The sequence below is a fragment of the Sciurus vulgaris genome (genome assembly GCF_902686455.1).
Source record: "Sciurus vulgaris genome assembly, chromosome: 6".
NCBI lineage: Eukaryota > Metazoa > Chordata > Mammalia > Rodentia > Sciuridae > Sciurus > Sciurus vulgaris.
Window position 1 is genome coordinate 12,476,613 of NC_136466.1, and position 25,343 is coordinate 12,501,955.

A 25,343-nucleotide genomic window follows, 5' to 3' on the forward strand; every position below is an offset into this window, starting at 1 on the left:
TGAAGCAGAGGCCAGGGCAGGGCAGGGACTGTGTAGCAAGCTCTTGCACTCTGTCATGGAGGGAAAGCGATAACCTGGATGTGCCCACATACTGTTGTCAGTCTGACTTTTCTGGGTGACTTTCCAAGGCAATTCATAGAAGATCCTCATCCTGGCCTCCACTTTACTCCTCCAGCCCTCATCCCTATTTACATGGCCACTCCTGTTAATCCACTGAGACCGGAGAGGGGGCATGGACACGGGGTCTGCGAGGGAAAGCCTTTTCAGGTGTCCTTCCAGTGACCTAAGGAAGAGGAAGGGACATGGGGCCCCAACCAGCACAGATGATTAGCAGTGCTGCAAACGACAGGTATCCAGAGCCCTGCAGATTCCCACGTGGAGGTTCTGAACATTTGCCAAGGTAGCGTTTCAGAGCATGGCGTCAGACCAGTGAGCGATGCAGAGGCGTGTCGTAATGGTGCAGATGTACCATGCTGGGCCTGCCCAGAGGTGGACACACACACATGCAGGCACACACAGACTTGTACACACTCACACGCACGACAGGAATTAGTCACTGGCTCAGTTCACTGGGGGCATAGCTGTCAATTGGAGCAGATGGAAGAAAGAAGCCGAAAGGGCGGCTGAGGAGGTGGTAATGAGAAACGTGCTTCTCCAATGCCATATTTGCCCATTGCATAGACCATGGAATTAAAGCCACGAGTTGACCTAGCTGACTGTGTGCAAAACACTTCCTGCGGCTGCTCATGGTGTGTGGGGGTGATTGCTACCTGCCTGCCCCACAGGCTGGCTGTGAGGTTCACTGAGGCAACACAAAATCTTTTGAGCTCCTTGGAGAAAATTCACCATGTAAGTGCAAAGTTATCACCATTTTACCACGGCAGAGAGACTCCCCCCAGCTTACACCAGTCACCAAGGAGAGTCGGGGCATCAAACAAAAGAAACCAAAGCTGTCCCAGTCTCAACCCAGGCAAACGCTGTTTCTGAATTCCAAAGTCCTCCTGCCCTGCAGTCGAGTGTAAATGGCCACAGATGGGTGACTTCAATCTTATCTGAATGGCCTCCACAGCATTTTAATAAATGTTGAATTCACGCCAACATTTGAAATTTGGGAGAGTAGGCATAACAATCCTGATTTCTGGCCCCTACTGAAAAATTGCACATTTTGGAAAAAACGAGGCTTGCATCTCTACATGGCAACGATCAGATGGAGCTGGGTCATGTCTGCCCTCCATACACTCCTTCCGGGTCACTCCTACTTCTGGCTACCCAACCCCTACGTCTCATGCATTCACCTCCCTGGCGCTTGCCTCTCTCATACAGGGATATTTGAATTCACATTTCTTTCTCCAGGTTCTGCCCTCCTTTCCCTTCTCTAAGTCAACAAAGATTCCGAATTATAGTGCCCTCATTCTCTAAATCTAGGCCAACTCCCCTCACAGAGGAAAGGCAGGCCCAACCACCTCCCGCCAAGGGGAAACCTGGAGAGAATGGCCCTCCTCCCCCTCCCCCTCCCTTGTCAGTAATTCCACCTTAAAAGCTCAGAGTTTTCTCACTTAGAGATGTCCAAGCAGTAATCCAGCTAAATTAGATTATAAGCATCTGAAGGTTTTCATAATAAATAAAAATATAGATATAGCTAAGATGAGATTTAATTAATGAGTGTTATTTAACAGAACAAGTTGTGCCATATATGGAGGATTAAAAGATAAAAAAGGATCGGAGGGAAAATCAGATTTTAATGAGTTGCCGTCCTCACTCGATTTAACTGAATTTCCTCCCCCGTGGAAAACAGCCACAGGTAGGGGGGTGTCATTTGTGTGTATCCACACAGTTTGATACCTGACAACTTTTCTCTTATGCAATTACATTGTGTTACAGATGGATTTTTATTTTATTTTGTGTTTTGCTACAGATGAATTTACTCTTTGAAGTTTAAAGCTTCTTTCCTTACACTGGTCTCTATGGGAAGCTCTGAGCAGGGGTGAATGTTGAAGAATAAATAAAAAAATGACTGCCAGAAACATCAGCAAGGGTGTCTTACACTAGAAAAGAGTCGACTCTCATGTGGACAAGGAGACCTGTGAGGTCCCCTGAAAACCTTTCTTCCTTTTCTTGCCGCCCCAGCTGTTCTCAGAGAGGAAGCTTCCTGGCCCACCTAGTATGGTACTGGCATACATTAGGCACTCGATAAATGTTTCATGAATGATTGAATGTAGCTGCCATTGCTCAGCTGGAACTGGACACAGGAAGCGTGGACCTTACACATGGCACGGACCATTCACGGATGGCCTTCTGGTTGATGTCTGGGATACCCATGTTCCTGCAACCATGGTGGGATCTAAGTGGACCACTCCTGTATCTTCCTGGCTTCCCCTCCCTTCTTGAAGGAACGGAGGTGAGGGTCCCAGTGAGCCCCTCTTGGAGCAGCACAGTAAGAGGGGCACTACGGATACCTCGTCCTCTGCTGGCCTTTTTCTAGAATTCTGGGCTTCTAACCAAGTGTGGTTGTATGCTCTCACTACTGGGTTCTTAACTGTTTGCTCTGGGAAGACTTGTTTGGGAAAGGAGGTGAAGGGAGAAGGGGTGGTGTTGATACGTATGGGGTATCAAGCACAGTGTTAAATGCTTCATAGAAGTGGAGCCTTCACGACAATAGGACATGGGGGTGACGATCCCAAACCCACAGATGGGGGAATGGAAGCTTATTCAAGATACATAACTTGTCAAAGGTCACTCAACTTGCAAGTGACGGGGACTGGATTTGGAGCTGAACCTGTTCCGTGACATGTATTCTGCATTCAACCCTTTGGCTACAGGTTTCCCACACTACCACAAGCTCCAAATGCACAAAGAAGGATGACAGTGAGGCAGTGACAGAGTGTTAACAGCGGGGAGGGAAGACGCTGCATTCTGTGAACTCATTCTGGATTGGTGTACCGTTTGCGGTGGGTTTTGAAGTGTGCTATATCTTCCAGACCCTAATTCTGGGAAGACCGCGTTCTGTGCCCAGCCTCTCTATGACATGATAACATTTCCTTTATCAGACCCCTAGAGAGCAGGTCTGTAAGTGAATGGATACAGATCTTTCCTGGCCCCATTTAATGGAAATAAAAAGTTAAATCAGCTCATATTCAAAGTATGGTGCAAAGTTGATAGCAGCATGCTTAAGGGACCCAGCTCGACTTGCCTGCCTTGCGTGCACTAATAGGAAAAAGCAAGGTTGTTGCACTACCACCAATACCTTCAATCTCTTTTCCCTATTCACAGGAATTGCAATCATCAGTGACATTTGGGCTTCCTGTGCTCATACACATCTATAGCAAAAAATCAGGCTTGCTGCCCTGTGGCCGGATGTTTTCTGCACAGCAGAAGCCACTGTCTTGAGTTTCATGTCGTTAGAGAGAGTGGTTTTGGAAGCAAGAGCATGACCGGTCATTAATAGCTTGCTAACTTATTGGAAGAAAAATCCAAACATCTCCCCTGTACTTGCAAGGTAGTTATTTTATAAGCTTTCAGGTTCCCACCCCCTGGCATTATTTCTAGACACCTATCCAAGGCTGTCTGGCCATCCCTTTTGAAGTTAAAACGTAATTTAAAAAAATAAAGACATGCCATTCACACTTTGCAGGGCCCCTCGCCCTGCATGCAGTTAGAACAGTTGACCCCTTTGAGCAGGTTCTCACCGACGACGTCACCACTACATTGACCAGGGATTGCTGCAGCTCAGCTTGGAATCTGTGGCCCGGGATTCTCCGTTCTTTCAATCCCTCCTGGACAGCAGTCACGTGGAGGCTTCTGTCTCTACAAGGTCAGCTAACCCTTTTCTTTGCTAGGCACAATGTAATTTTTGGGATGTCTACTTTGAGCTGCACAGGTCTGATAGGAGGGAAATGCCACCAAGGGCTTGACCAGAAACTGCTTGGATCTGGGGATGATGGCAGAAGTGCCTGCTCCTTTGTAACATTTTTGTGCTTTTTATGGAGAGAGGGCTCAGGGACTGCTGGTTTGCAGGGGAGTTGGTTGAAAATGGGAGCAGCCCCCTCACTGAAATAAGGAGAAAGTGGATTTTCTTAGACTGTTGCTTGTAGAAACAGTGGGGTCCTGACTGAATCTACAGTGGGACGTGGACAGTGGCAGAGTTTGAAGAACTTGAAAGCATCCTCCCACTGCCTCGGGTGCTGGGAGCAATTCTGAGGGTGGGGACTGGTGAGGAAACCAAAAGATGCAGGGTGTCTGCTCTGCAGTCCAGCTCAGGGCTGAAACCCCCACGTGGGGGAGGAGCTGCAGGCAGCAGCGAAGGGCCGCTTCCCCGGAGACACATGGGACCAGCTTCTCCAGTGGGGAGTGTGGTGTCCTCTTCAGCTGTGCGCACACAGTGGGACTTCAGGAGAGAGGGTGCTGGGGGGGGGGGTTTGATGGCACTGGTGACCACACCCTGGGTGTGGAACCTGGAGGGGGTCCTTGGAAGTGGATTTGTGGGCTGTAGGTTTCAGGGACCACGCTTGAAGAATCTGAATTGGCTAAATGTGAGCATGTGAGACGCTGTGGAAACTTCTCGAAACCCTTGGGGTGAAAGTGGAGAGTGAGCTTTGCAGTTGGGATGAGCCATGAAATTGGGGTGGTGAACAATTCCTGGTTTGTGAGATGGACTTGGAGGGGTTGGAGCAATCTGGGTTCCATCGGTTTGGGAACAGATTTCAGGAAGGGCTAGAGTGTGACCCTATCCTAGCTTAAAAACTTCCCACATTACATACCAGCCTCATTTTGAGGATAAAATTCCAGCTAAAGTGGAAAAGCATATAACCTATGAATTGAATTTCTGGCTTGACCCTTGTTGGCCAAGGGGACCACATCAACAGTGATCTCAGAACACAGAGAAAGTGCTGACCTCACGGGTCACACATGCTGTCCTTTGTGGAGAGTCCTTGTGAACAGCCATGGAAAAGACTGGATTCAATTCTTAAGGATCTTAATAATAATTTAAAAAACCCATTGGATGGCAACTTTAATTACTTTGCAGATACTTTACCCTGTCACTGAGAACCAGACAGACCTCTCCCTTCCTGATTACAATGAAAATATGTTTTTAAAAACAAACACTTTACTAGGGATATTTTTTTAATTAGAGGAAAGATTAACCAAATACATTTTCTCTTGTAATTTAATCCATTCTAATTATCTTGAGACTGTTTATGATGAAATACTTAAAAAAATCTGCTAGCTGCTATTTCATGTGGTTTCTTTATTACTCACAAATAGGAAAGCTCGAGATGGCCAATGACAGTATTGCCTGCTGCAGTCTGACTATAAAGATACACAGAAGGGCATGATAAAAAGAAGTCAAGTCATGAACCCCAATTCTGACGGGCAGATTTTCAAGATGGTGACACTCTACTTTCCAAAAACAAGGCAATCTTTTAAAAAAGATTCATGAAATAGCATGTTATCAAAGAAGAGGGTGGGGGAAGACAGAACTCTGTTAGACAAGCAACTTGGGAGGAAATGCAAAATCTGTTTCTTTCATGAACATCTGGGATATCCTGTGTGGCTCCCAATAACCCAGGAGATGAGCCAGGAATTGCAGAGAATCCCCAGATGTTACACATGGGTCATGCTCCAAGGAGTTGAGCAATTGCAGCAGGGGAGAAATGAGGGTAATTGTGAAGTTTATGGGGCTGAATGGGGACAGGGAATCAATGAGAGTCTTGATTTTCCAGAAGGCACACGTTACTTGATGTAGTCAAAGCTGGGTGTTTCTATGACGTACAGAGCTGGTGCAAGTAAATCTTGCAACCCAGATTCATGAGGAATGGGAAAGAATAAGAAAAAGAGAGGACATGCGTTCTAAAAGGCACTGATTTGGGCAGCATCGCAGCTTGAGAAATACTGAATTCTGTCTTAAAGGAGAGGACAGTGTCTCCTAGCTCCTCGAGGGCATCTGTGACCTCCTGTTTGAGAAGTATAGACTTAAGAGAACCAAAGTTTTATTCTATGCAGCAATAGGAGGATTTCCAAATACACTTCCAAGAGGTGTTTTTAACCTTTTGAAATATGCTTGTTATAAAAACAAAACCCAGAATTGAAACCAAATTCTCATAGGCTCTTGCAGATTATGTCTAAGAGGTTGTGTTTTAGAACCTTTGGTCAAAATAAGCAAATCCTAATTTTACAACAAGTTTCTATTAGCATAAATATTTGATCCCATGTAAAACTGGGTTATTTGGTGAAAATAAGCAGCTTTAATTCCAGACGAGAAAGACCGTTTCTGGTTCTAAGATTCAGACGCCAGCAGGTGGGTGAGCAAGCCTTTGTGTGGAAGCTGGATAGGGGTGTGATTATTTGTGACATGCCACTAACTACTTGATGTGTTGGAGGCAGGTTTGGCAGCGGTAGGAGGGAGAAAAGGTTTTAAAGCAATTTTTAAAAAAAATTTTGGTACCAGGGATTGAACCCGGAAGCACTTTACCACCGAGCCACATCCCCAGTCCTTTTTTATATTTTACTTAGAGATAGGGTCTCACTGAGTAGCTTAAGTTGCTGAGGTTGGTTTTGAACTTACAATCCTCCTGCCTCAGCCTCCCCAGCCGTTGGGATTATAGGCGTGCGCCATGGTGCCCAGTGGGAGAAAAGTTTTAATGAGAATATTATTTTGAAAATTCTCTTTTGCTCTTTAATTGTTTTGGTTTGTTTTCCCCCCTGTGGAAATCTTGTTTATTTACTAATATGTACTTATTTAAAGTGAGCAGATTTATGTTTTTCTTTTATATGGGTGACTTTATTTATTTTTATTTTTACAGACTGCCTTTTGATTCATTGTACACAAATGAGGTACAACTTTTCATTTCTATGGTCGTGCACGATGCAGAGTCACACTATGCGTGTAATCATACATGTACATAGGGTAATGGTGTCTGTCTCATTCCACCATCTTTCATACCCCCATTTTGTTTGTTTTTTTACATCAGTACTCCAAAACAATCGTGACGGGGGGACATCGGCTTGCATTTACTCAACTCTGATGTCATGCTTGGCACAGTACTAGGTATCTCCATCTTACAGAAAAATAAACCAAGGCACATAATGGTTAGAAGAGGTGCCAAGACTTGAGCTCAGACAGCGTGATAAGAAAGCTCGTGTCCTTAAGCACTCTGTGACACCTGTCCTTGTCCCAACCCAAGTGAAGTAGATCTACATGAACTGCTTTAATGTTACCTTTCTCCATTAAAAAGCATATTATGAATGAATGAAGTAGAGGGCTGATCACTCAACCTACACCAGGAAGGGTTTCAATGGACCAAAGAGTCCCCAGGGATACTGGATATGCGTTAGAATTAATGTGATATGATAAGTGAATAAACTAGTAACAAAAAAACACCATTCAAGGACTGGAGATATGGCTTAGTGGTAGAGCACTTGCCGAGCATGCATGAGACCCAGGCACTGCAAAACAGAAAAAGAAAGAAAGAAGTACCCTTGACTGCACTCAATAATCTGACAATGCCTCATCAGCCAGGGTAACGCTCTGTTGTATCGGTCCCTTTAATGCAGTCTTTAGTGTATACTAAAGGAGTCTACACTGAAAACTCGTTCTGTGGAAGAGATAAAGTCTTGACCGCCTTAGCGTGGCCCATGCATATGATTCTGCATCCAAAGTAATAAAACCCTGGAAATGGACAGGTCCTCAGAGACCGCCTCATTCAGGTGTATTCTAAATTCAGTCAATCATATAGTGCATTTGTGATATTTGCAATATCTGCAGTGTTATTTACTTAATATTTTTCTTTAAATTTACTCAGGCCTAATAACGCCACCTACTTCCACCACATTCCTAAGCGATAACACCTATATAATCACGAGTTTGATGTGCTAGTTATACATTTTTTTCCTAATACTTACCTTGAAGAGCACTATATAACTATTCAATAAAGTCTCTTTGTATACCAACGAAAAGCATCTTACACTCGTGTCTTGTGCCCTAGCAAGTAATTATGTGGTCCAACCCCCTCATTCACCAGGCAGAGGAAGCGAGGTCAGAGAGGTCAGTGGTGATTCGCTGCTGGGCACAGAGAGGGCAGTCAGCTCAGAACACTGGTGTCCTCATCTGCTGGCCAGTCTATTTTCCAAGACTCTATAAAGAGTCAGAAGCTGAGTGATGGAAAAGCTGTCCATTACAAATATCTACTGCAGCCCACCCATTGCAGCCCTCTGTCTGGGGAGGGATGCTGCATCTCTACAAAGGCTCCAGGGCCAAGCCACCCACTAGGCACCTCGTTCCACCTGTTTCAACAGATCTGAGTCTTATGTGCTTTCCTTTTTGAGTCTGGGACTCTTCCTTAGAGCTAATTCCCACCCATGGGTCTATGTTCTAAGAGTTGCAAACCACTTTTAGCTCCTGGGAAGTCTTATATTTTATACCAAGGTACACAGTGAAGCTTTGGGTCAACAAGGGACCACATCCGTGATGGTGGTCCTGGATGATTATAAAGGAGTTTAAAAATCCCTGTCATCTGGCAGCACTGTAGCCATAACCTGTGGCGCTATGCATGAGTCACGTGTTTGTGCTGAGGCTGGTGTAACAAACCTCGTGTGCTGCCAGCCATACAAAATAGGGCAGCTTCCATGATGGATGGGGCACAGAGCCAGGTTATGATAATAAACAAGTGCGTGGATGTGCTTACTATACTACACTTTTTATTATTGGTTTAGAGAGCACTCCAGCCCACAGAAACAACATTTGCTGTAAAACAGTTAACTGTGTCTCCCCAGCAGCAGTCTCACACAGCTTGTGTTTCTTGCCTCTTCTGATGTCACCAGAGGCCATGTAGAGTGACTGACCCAGACAGCATAGGTTTGGCATGTACACTATGAGGTTCATCTAAAACGTGTTTCTTGGGATGTTCCTCCATCATTAAGTGAAGCATAACTGTACTTTCAGGAGGTGGTTCTGCCCCTGAGGGCTACAAGTTTATTTGTGACCAGTTCCTCTGAGACTTTAAGGGGATAGTACAGAGGATGATCTCAGTTGTTGTCTCCCCACTCATCTAAAATGTTGAGAACACTTCTGTCCTTAATTTTTTGATGAGAAAGCATTTCTTGAACCAAATTACTAAATCATATATGAAGCAATTCCCAAATTGCTTCTATTTGAACTACAGAATGGGGCTGGGATATGGCTCAGTTGGTAGAGTGCTTGGCCTTGCATGCACTAGGCCCTGGGTTCGATCCCCAGCACTGCAAAAACAAAACAAAAAAACTACAGAATGGTCAAGTCCTAAAGTTAGGATGAGGTTTGTCTATTTTCCAACTGATACTAAAATATTCCTCTTCAATATCCAGAACAGGAAAGCCAACACTTCCACTGACGAGAATCTCATTACCTACAAAGTCGTTCTTTCCTGTCCTCGTCTTTTATTTTTTCTCAGTGATGATGTGAAAATGTATTCCAGTAACTTCTACCATTCAGTCTTTGTTCTGGGTTCGGATAGGAACCCTTGAACAGACTATCCGATCCAGACTGAAAGAGAATTTCTGACACATGGGATTCCGGACCTGCACCGAGAAGACTCACATTTTGGCTAACTGTGGGGGGAAAGAAACAAAGATCATGGTGTGAAAAGTTTGTCTGGAGTCTTTAACAGTGAAGGGCCATCACTTCAGGTTTTTACTTTAAAAAAAAAGGCAGCGGCGGCCCTGGGAGGAACAGGTTAATTAACCAATCAGAGGATGAGCTGCTTCCCCAGACATGGCTCCACAGAGGCTAATTTCATCTCAACTTGATCTCATTGTAGAGTCACGAAATCTCAAATGTTCAAGGACAATAGCTACAAGAAAAAACATTTCCATAACTTGGAATGAAACTGGAATGAGATGTAGAGGCAGCTGTCCTCAGTCTGGAGTTGGTTAATTTTAACAGCCGTTTCCTTCCCAACCCGTTCCCTATTGTTCTGAAGTGTTCTCCCTCTTGGACTGTGACCCTGTCTACTTCTGATGACAATCACTTAATCAGCGCATCAGATTGCCGCTCGGATGGTTTTACCTTGGGTAAAGATTCATTTTCCTTATTAACATCACAAGAACCGATTTCTTTCCCCAACCAATTAAAGAGGAAAAATAGAAGGCCCCAGTGCAATAGAGGGAAAAGAAAACTGTTCCGACTTGTGGCACCTGCTCAGGTCACTCAGCCCCACGTGGCCCTAGGAATCAGGTTGTCACGATTCTGAAACGTGATTGGAGGTCAGGACCACGCAGGCAAAATACACAAGTTGGAATAACAGCGACAGACGCTGCCCACTATGCACATACCAAACGGTTCACCCAGGTTCGGAAGGAGCCAGTGCGGGTAGATGTGGCCTGTGGGTGTGTCAGTGTGCATTACAGAGAGCAGATGTCCCGACAGCCTGTGTTCAGCAGATAATCACAACAGAGCACCACAGCATTGAACTTCACTTCTCTATTCCCTGCTCATACGACGGTTGGCGTCTCTTCATATTTCGCCTGACCATTCTGCTGGCAAAACACATTAGCATCTGCTTTGTCTATTTATAACATAAGAGATGCCTGTCTGAGCCCACTGAAGTTCATGGTGATTCTGACCTAATGAGAATTCTATAGTTCCTTCATGCTCTGGTGCTATAGCCACTGGATGACTTTCTTATGTTAAATCCTCAACATTAATAAAGGGTGATGGCCGGTCATAGGCAGGTGGCAGGTGATAGGAACAACCCACATTAAGATCATGTTTAAAGAATAAACCTCTTCTGACCACATTTTGGTTTATTAATTGGAGTAAACTGTACCTTACCCAAATAACATATTCCAAAGATAATACATGAATTGTGGTCAATTTGGATTCAGAGTCTGTGCTTATCCATGCAATTCTGTAGATTTTAGCCATACCTTTATTAAACTTGTTTGAAAGAGATAACATAAGAATTATTGCTTGGTAGAAGCAAGTGAGCTGCTAAGATAGCTCTGACAGTTAACACTGAAATATTATATCTTCTATGAAAGTCTGTGGCAATATGTACTTAATTTCCAAAGATAAATAATTTGGTTGCAAATTTCAGCAATGCACTTGGCCAGACGTGGCTAGATCCTGGTACTTCTACTTGACAGAGTTTTAGAAGTCTGTGCTTTTTACTCCTCCTTTTCTTCCCTACCTGTCCTCTTGCTTCGTTAGGTATAAGAAGTGCGATCCACCAATGCCAGCCTGAATTGTCCAGTTGACTATTTGCAATGACTTCAAGAAAACCCCACTGTGACCTTTGGAAAACAGGCCCCAGACAACCTAAGTACCCTACACCAACCACCCCTCATTCTGCCTCCCCCGAAACTTCCGGATGCGTTATTTACTGACTATGTGCCATTTCATTCTTATTTATATTCTATTTTCAAAACAGAGCATTCGAGGCTTTGCTTGGAAAGGACCAGAGTCTCCCTTTCCTCTCTGACTGTCTCCCCGAGGAGGAGGCCGATTCTGAGCTTGTAAATCGTGGCATTTACTTTAAATGAAATGACAGGAGTGTCTGTTCCAACTAAGAGACTAAACTCCCCGAAACAGCTCTGGGGCCAGAGGTTGAAAAGCATAAGAAGCAATTATGCGCCTACAAACATCTCTCTCGCTTCCCAACAGCAAATCTCCTGGCCAAGGGATATTTGGCTTTTCTTTTTGCAAAAACGTCAGCGAACAAAAGCAGGAAGAGGTGGCATATGACTGACAAAGCCATGGAGCCCTAATTTCTCACGAGAAAGGCTTTGGGGATCAAGATCTTTACAACTTACGCAGCACAAATCTAAAGCCACAGGACTTCTGAATTCGGAACCAGGGACTTCCCTCACCAGCACCCTCTTCACTTTGAGAGCTTCACGTGACATAAATTTGCACATTCTCAATGTCCCTCAGGAACTCCTGTGTGTCAGCTCACAGAGATGTGAAACTTGAGCCTAACACTTCAAGTCATAGAAACACCTTTTTCTAATACTTCTCTCCCCGAGGCGGGCTCCTCCGAAGCACCTGCTTTCTCTTGCTGGCCACATCCTCGCCCTTCTCCACCGATTCCAAAGCTGTCACCTGCCCATCTCATTTCCAAAGGCCCTGGAGACATTTCCACTCATCTACTGTCTTCACACCACCACACTCTGTGGCCTTTGGACCTTCTCTCTTCCTCTCCGCCCTGACAGCCTTCAAACCTCCCTTCTGGCCTGCCTCCCTTTTCTCCTTTCTGTCCATCTGCACTTGAGCTGTTCGCGTTCAGGGCTCAAACTCTCTTTTTCTCTAAAGGGCCAGACGACAACTGGCTTGGTGGGCCACGGAATCAGTGCCAAACTGAAGCACGAGGCTGATCAGATGCCGCCGGCAAGTGGGCGTGGCGGTCCTCTACCCACACTTTGTTTATGGACACTGACATTTGAATTTCACAGAACCATCACAGCATGAAATATTTTTCTTGGATTTTTCAAACCCTAACATACGTAAAAACAATTCTTATCTTCTGAGCGACAGGAGGACAGGCGGTAGGCCCGGCCGGCTTCCAGGCAGCAGTTGGCCCACCCCTGCCCTAATCCATCTGTACTCCCTTCTTGTGAACCATTCACAGGGTAAGGACAGGTTGAGGTAGGGGAGAGCCATCAGGCATCGCTGTGGGGCCCTAACCCTGTGGTCCCCCTACCTCCCAGATGTGGGGACAGGGGAGCAAAGGGATGGGATGTTGGATTATATGAAGGGAGAGAAAATAGGATTCGCTACCTCAAGAGCTTTGGGATGAGAGAGGATGGAGGCCAGGGGGGTATGGGGGTGAGGAAAGGTCTTCATTTAAATCACTGCACATGCAAAAGCACATCAAGAGGAACGCCCCCGAGGAGTGCCAGCTATTGTCAGAGCTCTCTTGGTCTTGGGCTGTGCATCCCTCCCTGAAAGTCCTGGGAATTGTCCCTCTGCAGGGGACTGGAGATGAGAGCGGCTGCAGGGGAGGCAGGGCCTGGAGCGTCATTGAGAGATTGCAAAAACAATTCACTGCCAACAGACTGTCCCAGCAGGGTCCCAGTGCTATGGTTGTAGGCCTGATTGGCACGCTGCCCCTTGGACGTCCAATTAGGTGGGAACTGGAGGAAATCAAATGCAGAGTCGTTCACTTTATCTCTGCTTCACCACCCGAATGAACAGCATGGGAAACTGAGTCTGATCTCATCGGTCAGCGCTGGGCAAACGCCTCATCCTGTGTCTCACTCGGGGTGACCCAGCTCTGCCTGGAGTTTCTGGGCCAGGACAGAGGGGAGGGTGCAAACTTGATGGTTGGAATCAAAAGTAACTTCAAGGGGCTAATGGTAGTTTGACTGAAAACTTCCCCGAGTTTCCACACAGGTAAGTGGATTAGCCAGCTTGGCATGAAATGGGTCGTAGGACTGACCTAATTAAACAACAAAAGGCAAAAATGGGGGTAAAATTATGTTCAAGTTCACAGCTTTGTCATCCTAACTGTCTGAGAGACATGGAGAGCCAAAAAGCAGAGGCTTCCAACTCCTAATCAAAGGGCTACTTAGCTACATTCAACCTAGTAGTGTCCTCCTGAGACCAAAATCACAGCAAAAAACCAAACCAAACCCAAAACGAAGAAACTTCAAAACTGCTACTTCTTGCCAAAGAAAGTGACCTTTAAAAAAATATTCTTGGTCAAGAAACTTACATAAAAGGGTCTGGATGAAGAGTGAAATGGGACCAGGGGAGGAGACGTTTGCTGGTGGGGTGCTGACGGGAGGTCAGGAGTCCCACCATGGAGCCCTGCGTGGCAAGATGCTCACATCCCTGAATGTGGCGCTTGGCTACCAGGGGACCCGGGAGTCCTGCCAGCATCCAGCCCATCAAAAATAAGTGTGCTCACATTGTTGCCAGCAAGCAATGATCCGAGGATCCAGCCAGCTGGGGGAGCATTCGGAGAGGGAAGACTTGCAGACCACAGTGCTTCTGGGCGCTCGGATCTCCAGGCACTGACAATTTCCCATGCATGTGCATTTCTCCCTCCCCAAGGGTTTTCTCATCTGGTCTGGTCCCTTTTCTCCCAACCTGGGATCTTTGAAAGAAGGGAAAGCCTTTTCCAATGCGGGACCTTGCTTTCCCTTTCTCTGTCCCCTTGGAGGTTTGGAGAGGCAGCAGGAATGTTGGAGAGCACTCGTGTCCCTGAGGGAACAGCCAGTTGCAATGCACGACCGTCACTATAGATCTACGATTTATGAAAATAAAGCAATATGTGCCTGTTTCGGTGCCTGCCGTTTGCCTACCAATGGTGCAGTGTTCACCATTCCAGCCCTCTCGGCATTCACATTTGCCATCTTTACAGGTCCCGTGCTCAATGCAGCGGGGGTGGCACACGCGCTGGTCGCAAGCTGCGCCTGTCCAGCCCTCTTCACAGCGGCAGGCTCCCCCGATGCAGACGCCGTGAGTGCCACAGTCTACTGAGCACACTTCTGGAAGAAAAACAATGATTACAGCTCAACACAGCAGCTGGCGAAAACCTTCAGGGAAGCCAGACCACGTGCGTGGCCCGGGCCCCCGGAGCAGGCCCCGAGGCCCGGCAGCTATGTCATCTTGGGAGGCTTGTCTGTCCGCTGGCTGGGGACCAATCGTTGTTAGGATGTCTGTCTAGAGTAGTCGTTCTCAAAGTGTGGTCCCTGGACCGGCAGCATCCCCATCACCTGGGAATCTGTCAGAAATGCAAACTCTGTGCCCTGGCTGGACCAGGTGAATCAGGAACTCTGGGAGTGGGGCTCACAAGTCCATCTTAACGAGTCCTCGGGGAGGGTTTGCTACTCACTGGTGTGTGACAGCACTCTTCTACGATGGAGACCGTCCCTCGTGGAGGCAGGGGGCTCAACTTGGCAAAGCTAACCGTGAGGCACACGCCTGAGAAGGGGTTTGGTGGATCCTGACTCCCTAGCCAGCTGGGCCTCTTCTTCCCTTGCACTGCCCAGGCCCCTGCAGCCTGTCAGGGACTCCGCTGCTCCATCCCCAGGTTGACTGCAGACCCCTGCATTCCCCAGATGTCACCTGGCGGCAATGCTGACCGCCGTCACCATGCTGCACTTACACAGCCTCTTTCTCAAAGGAGCTCAAAGTCTTTTGTGGTTGGGGAGGAGACAGACAGACAGATATGCACTCTCTGGTGTTCCAGACCTCTCACGCGAGGACAAGCACGTGCCAGACATTCATCGTCACAACAGTCTACTGAGGGGGGCGTGGCTCGTCATGCCAGGGGAGGGGGGATAGACCAGGGGCGGTCGGTGACTCACACAAAGTCACACAGCGTGTCTGTGGCAGAACTGGGCCTTGCGTCTAGGGCTCTCGCCTCCCCCATCCTCTGCAGAGGGCTCTGCCAGGGCTACCAGCATCAAAGAAGCAGCCAGAGTCGAGGGGTCTGAGAACACATCCCAAAATAGCCCATTTTGAACTGACTCTCCTTTTTTTTCCTTTTTGGAATGAAATATTCATTTCTTGACCATTGTGGAGAAAGCCTCACAGATCTTCCTCTCCTGATTGCCATGGCAATTGGACAGCTGTGTCCCTACCCGGAGGAAAGCGGGCGGTGTGAGCATCGCTAGGCTGGATGGGTGCTCATCTGTGTGAACCCCACCTTCTTCAGGAAGGTTGGGACCCGTGTGAACTGCTGCACTGGCCCATTTCTCAGGTCACTTGGGAGGTAAGACAGGTATTCTTACTTTTAGGAGAATAAAGCGTACAGCGCAACTTCATTATTGTCCTGTCACTGGAGTATTATGAGCCGTCTAACGTGTTCACATAGTACCCCGGGGAGCCTCTCTTCTGTTTTATAAGACGTTCTATGTGGTTGGTCTGGGGGCTGAATTGTTCTGTTTTCTGGTACCTTTAGGGAGTGCACACAAGCCGATAATGCAAATGGAAGCACCCCTCCTGGCCCCTCATCCACTCACGGTGAGGGAACCCACCAGGCCCCAGAACCAGCGTGGTGTTTTTCCTCATTGTTTCTCAAAGACCACAGACTCCGCAGCTAAGGAGAGGAGCGAGACCGGCCCTGTGAGACTGGCCGAAATCCCTCCATCCCCAGCTAGCGTGAAGAGAAGGCCATCCATCTGGGGACAGAATGTCACCCTGGGCATGAGTGTTGGGAGACGGTGGAGAAAACCTCTAGGCTTACCGACGGAGCAGTCGGGACCCATCCAGTTGGGATCACAGCTGCAGAGGCCCGAGTCGGGGAGGTACGTGCCGTGGCCACTGCACTGGTCTGGGCACTGGACCCTTGCCAGCTCACAGTTGAGACCGCCCCAGCCAGGGCTGCAAAGGCATTCTCCATTCACACAGACCCCGTGGCTGGAGCAGGTGGGATCCAGGCAATCCACTGAGAAGGACAAAAACACAAAGGACAAGTACAGGTCAGTCATGGGGATGGGCCATGGAGCACAGGCCTCTTCCTCAAGGACCAATGGCCCACTGATTTCATTTGGCAGCAAATGGAGCCATCCAGGTAACACCCACACAGCCTCTTGAAGGACACTCATGAAAATAAAAGGCTTTTAAAATGTCAAAACACCAAATTTCCAACCTGGAGAGGATGCAAGAGAACAAAGGGGATTTTTCAAACATAATTAGGGGGGACTGAGACATAAATTCCAAATAGGTTCCGAGGTGTGTCATCCGACCTGCAGAACCTTGTCCTCGCAAGTCTTTGTACTTGACTGTGCTATACTGGAAACGTGCACACTCGTGCTACCTCTGCACATTTGACCAAATCCAGCTCCGCTCCTTCTAAACGGGGAAAGGGGAGGCTTCCTCTAACCTCACTAACCCTTGGCTTCCAAAGGGAACAAAAGACTCAAAAGAAAACCCAAACCCATGAAACTCATAAACGAGTCACTTTGCAACGTAGGCTTCACTTAGGCTAAGTCGAGAGTTAGTCTGATTCTTGGAGCAGGCACACGCTGAAGGATTGGGGAATGCTGGGTCAGAGAGACAGAGCAGGTGTGGAATTGATCCCAGACAGGGTGGCCCTCCTACCAGGAGTCATGGGTGGACTGGAAGGAGAGGGTCTTGGCGGTGGCACTGGCCCTCCACCAGAGAGTAGGATAAGGGGAGCGTTGGATTCTGGTCACTGTTGTTCTTGCCAGTTTCCTTGTCTATTTGTCCCTCTTAACAATTAGGGTGGCTAGACATCCAGAAGGTAACTTGAAGGAGACTGCCCAAGAACTCAGGCCACTTCTTGAGAACAGGGCTTTGGCGGGAGCACGTGATCCAAGCTGTGGGCCTCCACCCAGCCTGCAGGCTTTGTACAGGCAGGCTAGCTTCCTCAGGTATTCCTCGGACATGATGTCACCATGGTTGGCAGAGCCAAGCTGTGTCGAGGGCTCAGACACTGCTTTGTGGATGAGAGACACAGGGAAGTCCCATCACTGTACTTGACTAACAGCTTTGAAATCAGGCCTGTTGGCCTAGATCAAAGCAATGCATCTGCCATCACCCAGGTGGCTCAGCCAGCCAGAGACCACTTTGAGTTCTTTTCTTCGGGTATTTTGGAGCACGCTGACATTGTACTTCCATCCCTTGCATGTGTGTGTGCCACCTTGTGGTTCAAATACGCGGAGAAGATTTTGCTTTTCCTCCTTGCCTAATGCCAAGACTGAAATATGCAAGACGTTTGGTCTCTAAATAATTCACCATTACATGGGGATGACGACCCCGTGGGATCCAGCTTCTTGTCGGGTTGACTGTGACATCGCTCATGGTGGTAATCTTTTTTTTTTTTTTTTCCTCATTTAGCACAAAATTGTGGTGTGTTTTAATATTGGGAATACATTGACTCTAAATATGACATTATTTAAATTCCCCATGCCACAAACTAAAATAAATAGTCCTGGGGGATGTCAGACTTGAGGAATTTGGATTTATTAAAAATCACAACATTTCATGAAGCTTCCAATGAGCGTCCTTCTCTTGAGGCAAAAATAGTAATTTTCAGTATTAAGAGATGTTTCTCAGGATCCCATTTGGATATTTTCAGGGAGATAGTATTAGTGGATCAGTTCCAAACTAGGCCATGGGAAATGACTTTTCTTCCCAGAAAGGTGAATTTCAGGGATTTATTGTTAGTTGGAGATGCTTATGATGATGTTACTTAATCTTGTTAACAATCATTCTGGAGTTGAATTCACTATCTTGGGAAATATAGCTCCTGACAATATAAATCCTTCGGAGGTGTTCAGCTATGCTCTACTGGGGGTGGTGGAACGTGCCGGATATATCAGCGAGCAGAGAGGTGGATGCACAGAAGACTTCACATGAGAGCTGGGCACCACCTGCAGGGGCTCATGCCTGGTGCAGCTCAAGGACGCAGCACATGTTCAACACACAATTGTTGCAGTTTTCTGTGAGCACTCCTCATTAGTGGGACCAACTTCTAGTGTGAGGGATGTGTTAGAAAGAGAAACGGTGCCTTTTCTTGCTTTTAGAAATACTTTGTATTTTGGGATCTGCAAAACATGAGCTAATTCATTCAGCTCCAGTGATGTTCATATTTTTCTAATAAAGGAAATCCCCAAATTCCAGTTTTTTTTTTTACTTTGTTCCTATTTCTGATAAAGCAAAAGCAAAATAGACACAAAAATATCGTGTGTGTTCTTGCCTCAAAAATTGCTCTTAACCTATAATTAGCCATTTAAAATATTTGGTGAGATGCCAATAGCTAGGAAATTTCAAAAAAATATATAATAATCATTTTCTTAAAAGGATAAAATAATAAAAAGAAATATAAGAGTGAGAGAGAGAGAGGAGAGGGGGGGAGAGAGAGAGAGAGAGAGAGAGAGAGAGAGAGAGAGAGAGAGAGAGAGAGAGAGAGAGAGAGAGAGAAAGAGAAAGGGGGAGAGAAGCATTTTTCTTCCAGATAAATTAGCTCTCTCTTTTCTATCCTGAATTATGGTATGAAGAAAGCAGGAGAATCCACTGAGATTTATTAGCCCAGTCCTAGAATGTCATCAAAAGAACCATTTATAGTATCTAGAAATATGAGCTAACCCTTTCTCTGGTCAGCGATACCAGTAAATATGCCCTTAGTGCTGTATAATTACAGTAGCTGATGGAATAACTAAATTCAAACTTGAAGAGGAGCAGTTTCACTATGAATTTTAAATTTAGTTCCAATTTCATAAGATGGTCTTGTGGCCACGTCCTCAGAGTCTTTAGCAGGCAGAAGGGACTAGGGCATTTCACGAAGCCTTATAAATAGAGACAGTGCTACACTTAAAAGCGGAGTAGTGGCCTTCACCAGCTAAGTACCCTGTGTCTCAAGACGCCGGCCCCCTGGCAACTGAAATCATTAGAACTCATTTAGTCTTGGGTTCTCTGTAGGTTTGGCAAAAAAGGGTTATGAATGCAATTTCTATCCCTAAGGATGAAAAAGGAGGTCAAGGAGTTTTACAAACTATAACCCCCCAAAGAACCATGAATTACATTTATGAAGTTAAATGTCATTGAAAAATGACTCAACCATGCAACTGACATGGGAACATGGCTGATTTCAATGCATATGTCAGTTCCTGTCTCATCACCTGCCCACTCCCCCAGACATCACGGAACACGTCCTTTTACTTTCTTGTGCAAATGTGTTAATAGCACAACAGTGTTTATGCAGCCAGAGCGAGGATGGCAACTATTGATCTCACTGCCTCGGCCATTTCAGGTACATTGTTTGAACGATATGACGATGATGAATATCAGGAATAAAAAGCTAAATGGAAGAAAAAGTGCTGATCCAGACTTTCTTATTCCATTTCCTATTTTGAAAACAGCATATGAATCACCTCAGCTCATTCTTTCTGGGTAGCAGAAATCAATAGGGGAGATTTCACAGTTTCATAAGGTTCCACGTGGCTTGCTTGTTTTGTTGGGGCTTAATTCGCTCTGAACATTTAAATAAGGCTGGCTGGAGAGTGAGGAAGTTGAAGGGCCACTTGAAATTCCACTCATACAGATGTGTGCAATCTTTCCTGGAGAGAAAAACCCTAAGCCGGCTGTGTTATTGCTCCAACGCTCTCCTACCAATGATGTATGCAGAAGGTCGCCGTGACCTTTCTCGTCACAGCGTTGGCCTGTCCCATGTTTTCAGAGACTGCAGTTTCGCCTCCCGCAATCCATTTATCTTTAAGAACTTTCACCTTTCAAGTGGGGTTATTAAATCAGTATTTTCTCCACCCAGACTCCCGATTTGGTTTTATGATACAACCACAGGGAGGTTACCTTTCGTAACAGAGGAGGAACTAAATAGAGAAATTGAGTGAGGGAAGTCTTGGGAGTCAGGCTTCTGTGCCCCTGTAAGGTCCTTGCTGTTAACCTGTGGAGAAATGGAAGCTCTGCACAGCCTCAGTCCTCCTAACTGTGGAATGGGGGCTTTCACAAGGTGGGCGTGTCTAAGGATAAGGCATGTCCCTACTCTGTGGTGAGGCTGTCATGAAAGTGGTTATCGTACAGCATGCAGGCGATCCATGCACTAATGGAGTGGAAGAACGGACCCACTCGTCTCAAGAACCCCACAGAATCCTGCAACCCTGTGTTACTGGCTCATCCTCAAGAAGCTCAGAGAATGGGGGCATATGGCAACCAACAGGACTTTTCTTTGGGGACGTCCTGGGTGGTCATCTCAAGCCACCTCATGCAGAGGAGGAGTGGGCTCTGCTTTGTCCCTTGGTTTGCTGGGTGAGTGGACACTGTGTTTGCATTGGGAACATGGTGACAAAGGGCTATCTGAGTGCACAGGGTCACTTCGTGGGGGGATGGACATGGTGGGAAAGATCTCAGCTGGGAGACAACTGACCCCATTCAAGGGCTGGGGTAGGACAAGGGGAGGAGGGAACCTAAGTTCTCACCTCCCTACCAACTGTGGATGATTCTGTATTTGAGAGAAGCAATGGATGGGCAACTGGAGGCCACATTCTATGAGGCAAATGCAGAGGAGGGTGCAGGCGGCTGAGCTTCCTGCCTCATTGGTGCCAGAACTTGGTCCCATCACCTTGGCACCCAATAACTCTCCCAAAAGAACCAACCAGGGTCATTAGGACTGGTTAGAACTGATTTTCCAATTCTAACCTGTCCCCATGCTCCCTCCCGCTTCCCCCTCTCCTGCTCTCCAAGCCCGATCTTGGACTATGTTTTGTTGATCAGCTTCAGTTTATGACATCCTGATTTCTCCCAGGAGTGCTGGAGGCCCTTAAATGTGTGCTGTCGTGAGCTCTTCAGAGTTCAGCAACTCCCAGCCTTCTTGCCGCACATCCTCTCTCCTCCAACGCTGTGTGATTGTTGGTAACCGGAGGAATTTGCCCCACGTGGTGTCTCCAAATGACGGGGATACCCGTAGTCTTTCAGACCTGGCTGCTCTCTACAGACGTTAATTTTTGTTGAAATATTTCCCCAGAAGGATATGGGGCTTAGATGACCAAGAACAGTAAAATCAAACAGAGAGACAATGACAAACCCCAAAATTGGCATTGAGGAAGGTGGGGGACTCGGGGATTCTGTTTCTTCTCTGGATAACTTTCGTAATTCCCAATTCAGAGGACTTCAAAAAAAATGGAAGAGGGAAGCAGATAGGAGGAGGCAAAGGAAGAAAAAGTGGGAAAGAGGGAGGAGGAGGGGGGGAGGAGGAGGAGGAGGAGGAGGAGGAGGAGGAGGAGGAGGGGGAGGAGGAGGAGGAGGAGAGGAAACAAGACCAAGAACAATTTAAGAGAAACGGGAGGAAAGGGAAGGAGCTGCTGCCTGCAAAGGAGGTGAAACAAGACCTTCCTTCCAGAACCATCTCCGAAAGCCTTTTCTGTTCTACAGCTAAACAAACTGCTCAAAGTTTGTAAGTTTTCTGTGCAAAATGCTGAGGCTTCTTTTGCAAAACGGGAGCCTGGGCTCCCGGCTGAGGCCAGGCTGCGTGGCCCCCACTGCCCCGCAGCCCACTCACCTTCCTCGCAGTGCTCCCCTTTGTAGCCTGCGGAGCACACGCAGTTGCCCTCGATGCAGGAGCCGTGGCCCCCACAGGTGGGGTCGATGCACTGGCTCGTGGGCACGTCACACTCGGCGCCTTTCCAGCCGCTGTAGCACTGGCACGTTCCTTTAGAATACTGTCCGTTCCCACTGCACAGGACAGGGCAGGCGGCTGCAGAGACCAAAGACAGGACACCAGGTCAGAGGGGGTGCCGTCTGCAGGGCCGGGTCAATCTGAGGAGGCAGAGCCTGCCTGGCACCGTGTCTTTGCTTACAACCTTGGGGGCTGGGGACGGTGGCCAAGGAGGTGCAGGGCCACCTTGGAGTAAACAGCAATGATGACGCTATTGACTACGTTAAGGAGACGCTGCCTGTGAAAACCTTAGTCATCAGAGTCGCCGTCTGAGTGGAGGCTGCATTCAGGATCTCCAGTTGCAGTGGATGCTCAGCCTGGTGAAGTCACATGCCCCTCGACACAGAGCTCAAGGATCCCAAAGGGAAACCAGGTTGAACTGAGTCCAAAGCGACACGGACTTCCCTGCTATTGTGACTGTTATCGCTGTTGGCCTGGGGATCAGAATCCATTCTGCTAATTATTTCACCTTCAGAACTGTCAACTCCTGACAAGCTGATGTGATGGGACACATTTGAGCCAATGGATCGCGTCTGCCTCAGTTCCTTACCTAGACCATGAAGAAACCGGTGTGCCTACTTCAGTGGGCAACAGGTGCACTGAGGCATGCAGATAAATGCACCTGGCCTATTCTAAAGGGGCGGGGCAGGCAGGAAGACAGAAATGTCAAGAAGGTCCCCATCTGCCTCTGTCCGTGGGAAGAAGGTCGAAATGGGTGGGGACTGTCTGGGATGATGACTGACACTTTTCAGCAGTTCATTCTCAATCGTAGCAACCCCCTGCCCCTTCAGAATTGATCAGGACGTCAGGGGTGTCCCCAGGCCCTGGACTTCCGGCTTCAGCATCAGTAAAGAACCTACACTTCCACACTGCATTCTGATTTGGGGCTGACCTGGGAACACCGCTCTGATACCAGCACCAGACTCACAGAGACCTTCGGGAAGGACACTTCGGGACTCCTGTGATTTCGAGCACAGGTTCTAGAATTCTATGGTTGTATACACACACGCCCAACCAGGCCAGGAGGACACGGCAGGTCCAGCCGTATCACATGCCCCATGGCCTCATTCATCCCTTTTGTTTTGTTTTATGGTCATTAATGTTCTTCCTTGAGTCTCATGTCCCTAGTTCTAGTATGCTGCCCAAGGACCGCAGCCAGGTTATCCCTGTTGTCTTTCTACTAGTTGTGTGTTCATCAGTGTTGGCTTGATTGGGTAAATGTTTCTCTATGTTCCTGGTGTGCAAGGGATGCCCTGGGTTTTATCAGCAAGCACTACATAATCATTTATGAAAGATAGAGCTTTACAGATTCTGGAGAGGACTTTGGTTGTCTTTTCCTGGGAAGGTGCATGTTTTACCTTAACTGCAAGCTGACCTGGAAGTCAAAACATTTCAACAGTTGGTATATGATTGAGGGGATATTTCCCTCCAAAATGCTTTATAATGGGAAAAACTCTGGGGGCACTATTTCCAGTAGAATTCTCTCCCTTATGAACCTACCACAGGAGAAGAATGAGTTTATAAATGGGAGCATCGGAGGAACTTACTGCATTCCCCTGGACCATGACTGTGAGGGGCATGCTTTCTACATTCAGGATGCTGAAGCAGAGGGTTCTGCAGTTATTAGAGACATGAACCATTTTGAAAGAACAGAGAAAGGAACTTTGAATCCAAGGTGTCCAAGATTCAAATTGGGCACTGTGCAAAATATGAACTAGTAGGAATTTGAAGACAAAGTCGGTATTGTTCCATGTCAGTTCCTCATGAGAATCATGCTAAGCAGTAAGTCCGGGAGGCCAAACTCTTATTCTCCATTCCTGTACTGCTGCAGACATCACTAATCAATCATGGCATCTTGCCCTCTTGAGCCTACATAGAGCTTCAAAACCCTCAGTGCTGTGCTCAGACTGGAACTTGCAAGCAGTCAGAATTGGCATTCGAGAGAAAATCTGCTTGTCATTTTTGATTTAGGTAATGCTGAAGGTATCTCCCAGTGGGAAGACTAGAATCTGCATCGTTTTGTGCCCCCCTCCATTATCCCACACTGAAATAAGACAGCAGTCAGAAGTGTGGCCACCAGTGTGAGAGGATGAGCTTCCAAGGGCCGTCTGTGACCCGTGGGTTATGTGCTGCAGGAGCTGCCAAGGGTGCAGAGAAAGTCACTTCTCATCACCACCATCTCCTACTGTACCCTTCTTCACCCAGTAGGTGGAGGAGGGTAGACAGCAGGAGCAAATCATTATCTATGTTAGTTGATAAAATGGGATCATTTACTTTATTCAGAGTGAAACTCTTTTTTGGCATCAGCACCAAGTGGTGAGGAAAAGAATAGAATGGTCTAGAAGGTAAGAATGGGTTTTATTCAAAATCAGGTACCTGGGAAACCAGATTTAAAGTGTGACCTACTTAAATTACTCAGGGAAAGAAAAATGGAAAATAGTCAGGTCAGAGAGTTCTCCACATTTCCAAATGCAGCCTGTTTTCAATATGTTTGCGGCCTGCTTGCTGGGAGTGCGGTCAGAGATGCACAGCACCGTAACGCTTGCTGGAGAGCAGGGCACTGGGCTGACGGTACCGCAAAAGCAGAAGGCTGGCTCAGTAGAGGACCTGAGCTCCAGCAATCTTTTTGCCAAGAGGTGGAGTGCAGGCGAATTCCAGGTGAGCACCCTCCAGTGGTCGCTGGGCTTCCTGCATGGAAGCACCTTCTCTCTGGGTAACAGACTCATTCTCAGACATAAATCAACCCAGAGCATGCCAATACCTAAGGCTGGGACTCTTCCACATGGGAGAGACTGCATGTGAAGGGGGAGACCCCTGTTTTAGTGACCTGTCTTAGATACTTTTCAATCATGCAATCTATATTATCTTTTATGATGGGTTTTCAAAAGACAATCCAACTCCATACCCTGGCAAAAAGTAAAAGCAAGCAGAAGTGGGAAGAGCTAGGGTGTCGGAGCTACAGAGACATGGGTTCCACACCCAGCCTTGGTCTGCCAGCCGTGGGGTTTCAACAAGATGACTGGACTCCTTGCTTACTCAATTTCCCCTTTAAATTTTTTCTCTCTCAGAGTTGATGGGACGATTAAGTGAGATAATACGTGCAATGACTCAAAGCGGAAGCTGGCACCTGTGAGACAATTAGCCCATGCTCCCTTGTGAAATTTCAAACCAGATTCCCTGACTTGAGGGGTTAATATAATAAAAAATGTGAGCTGTCTCAAGCACACA

General features: G+C 47.1%; 1 protein-coding gene across 19 annotated transcripts in view; it reads right to left on the reverse strand.

The window, feature by feature from the left end:
* Nucleotides 1-25,343, reverse strand: part of TENM2 (teneurin transmembrane protein 2) — a 657,515-nt gene that overhangs the window by 101,041 nt on the left and 531,131 nt on the right. For 15 of the 19 annotated variants that reach the window (XM_079145381.1, XM_079145388.1, XM_079145389.1 and 12 more), the window contains 3 exons: nucleotides 21,960-22,154; nucleotides 16,167-16,367; nucleotides 14,251-14,463 (listed from right to left, as the gene is read on the reverse strand). In XM_079145381.1, coding sequence (XP_079001507.1) covers nucleotides 14,251-14,463; nucleotides 16,167-16,367; nucleotides 21,960-22,154 — 609 coding nt within the window. The remainder of the gene's footprint in view (nucleotides 1-14,250; nucleotides 14,464-16,166; nucleotides 16,368-21,959; nucleotides 22,155-25,343) is intronic. The other 4 variants (XM_079145390.1, XM_079145382.1, XM_079145384.1 and 1 more) reach the window with 2 other exon arrangements.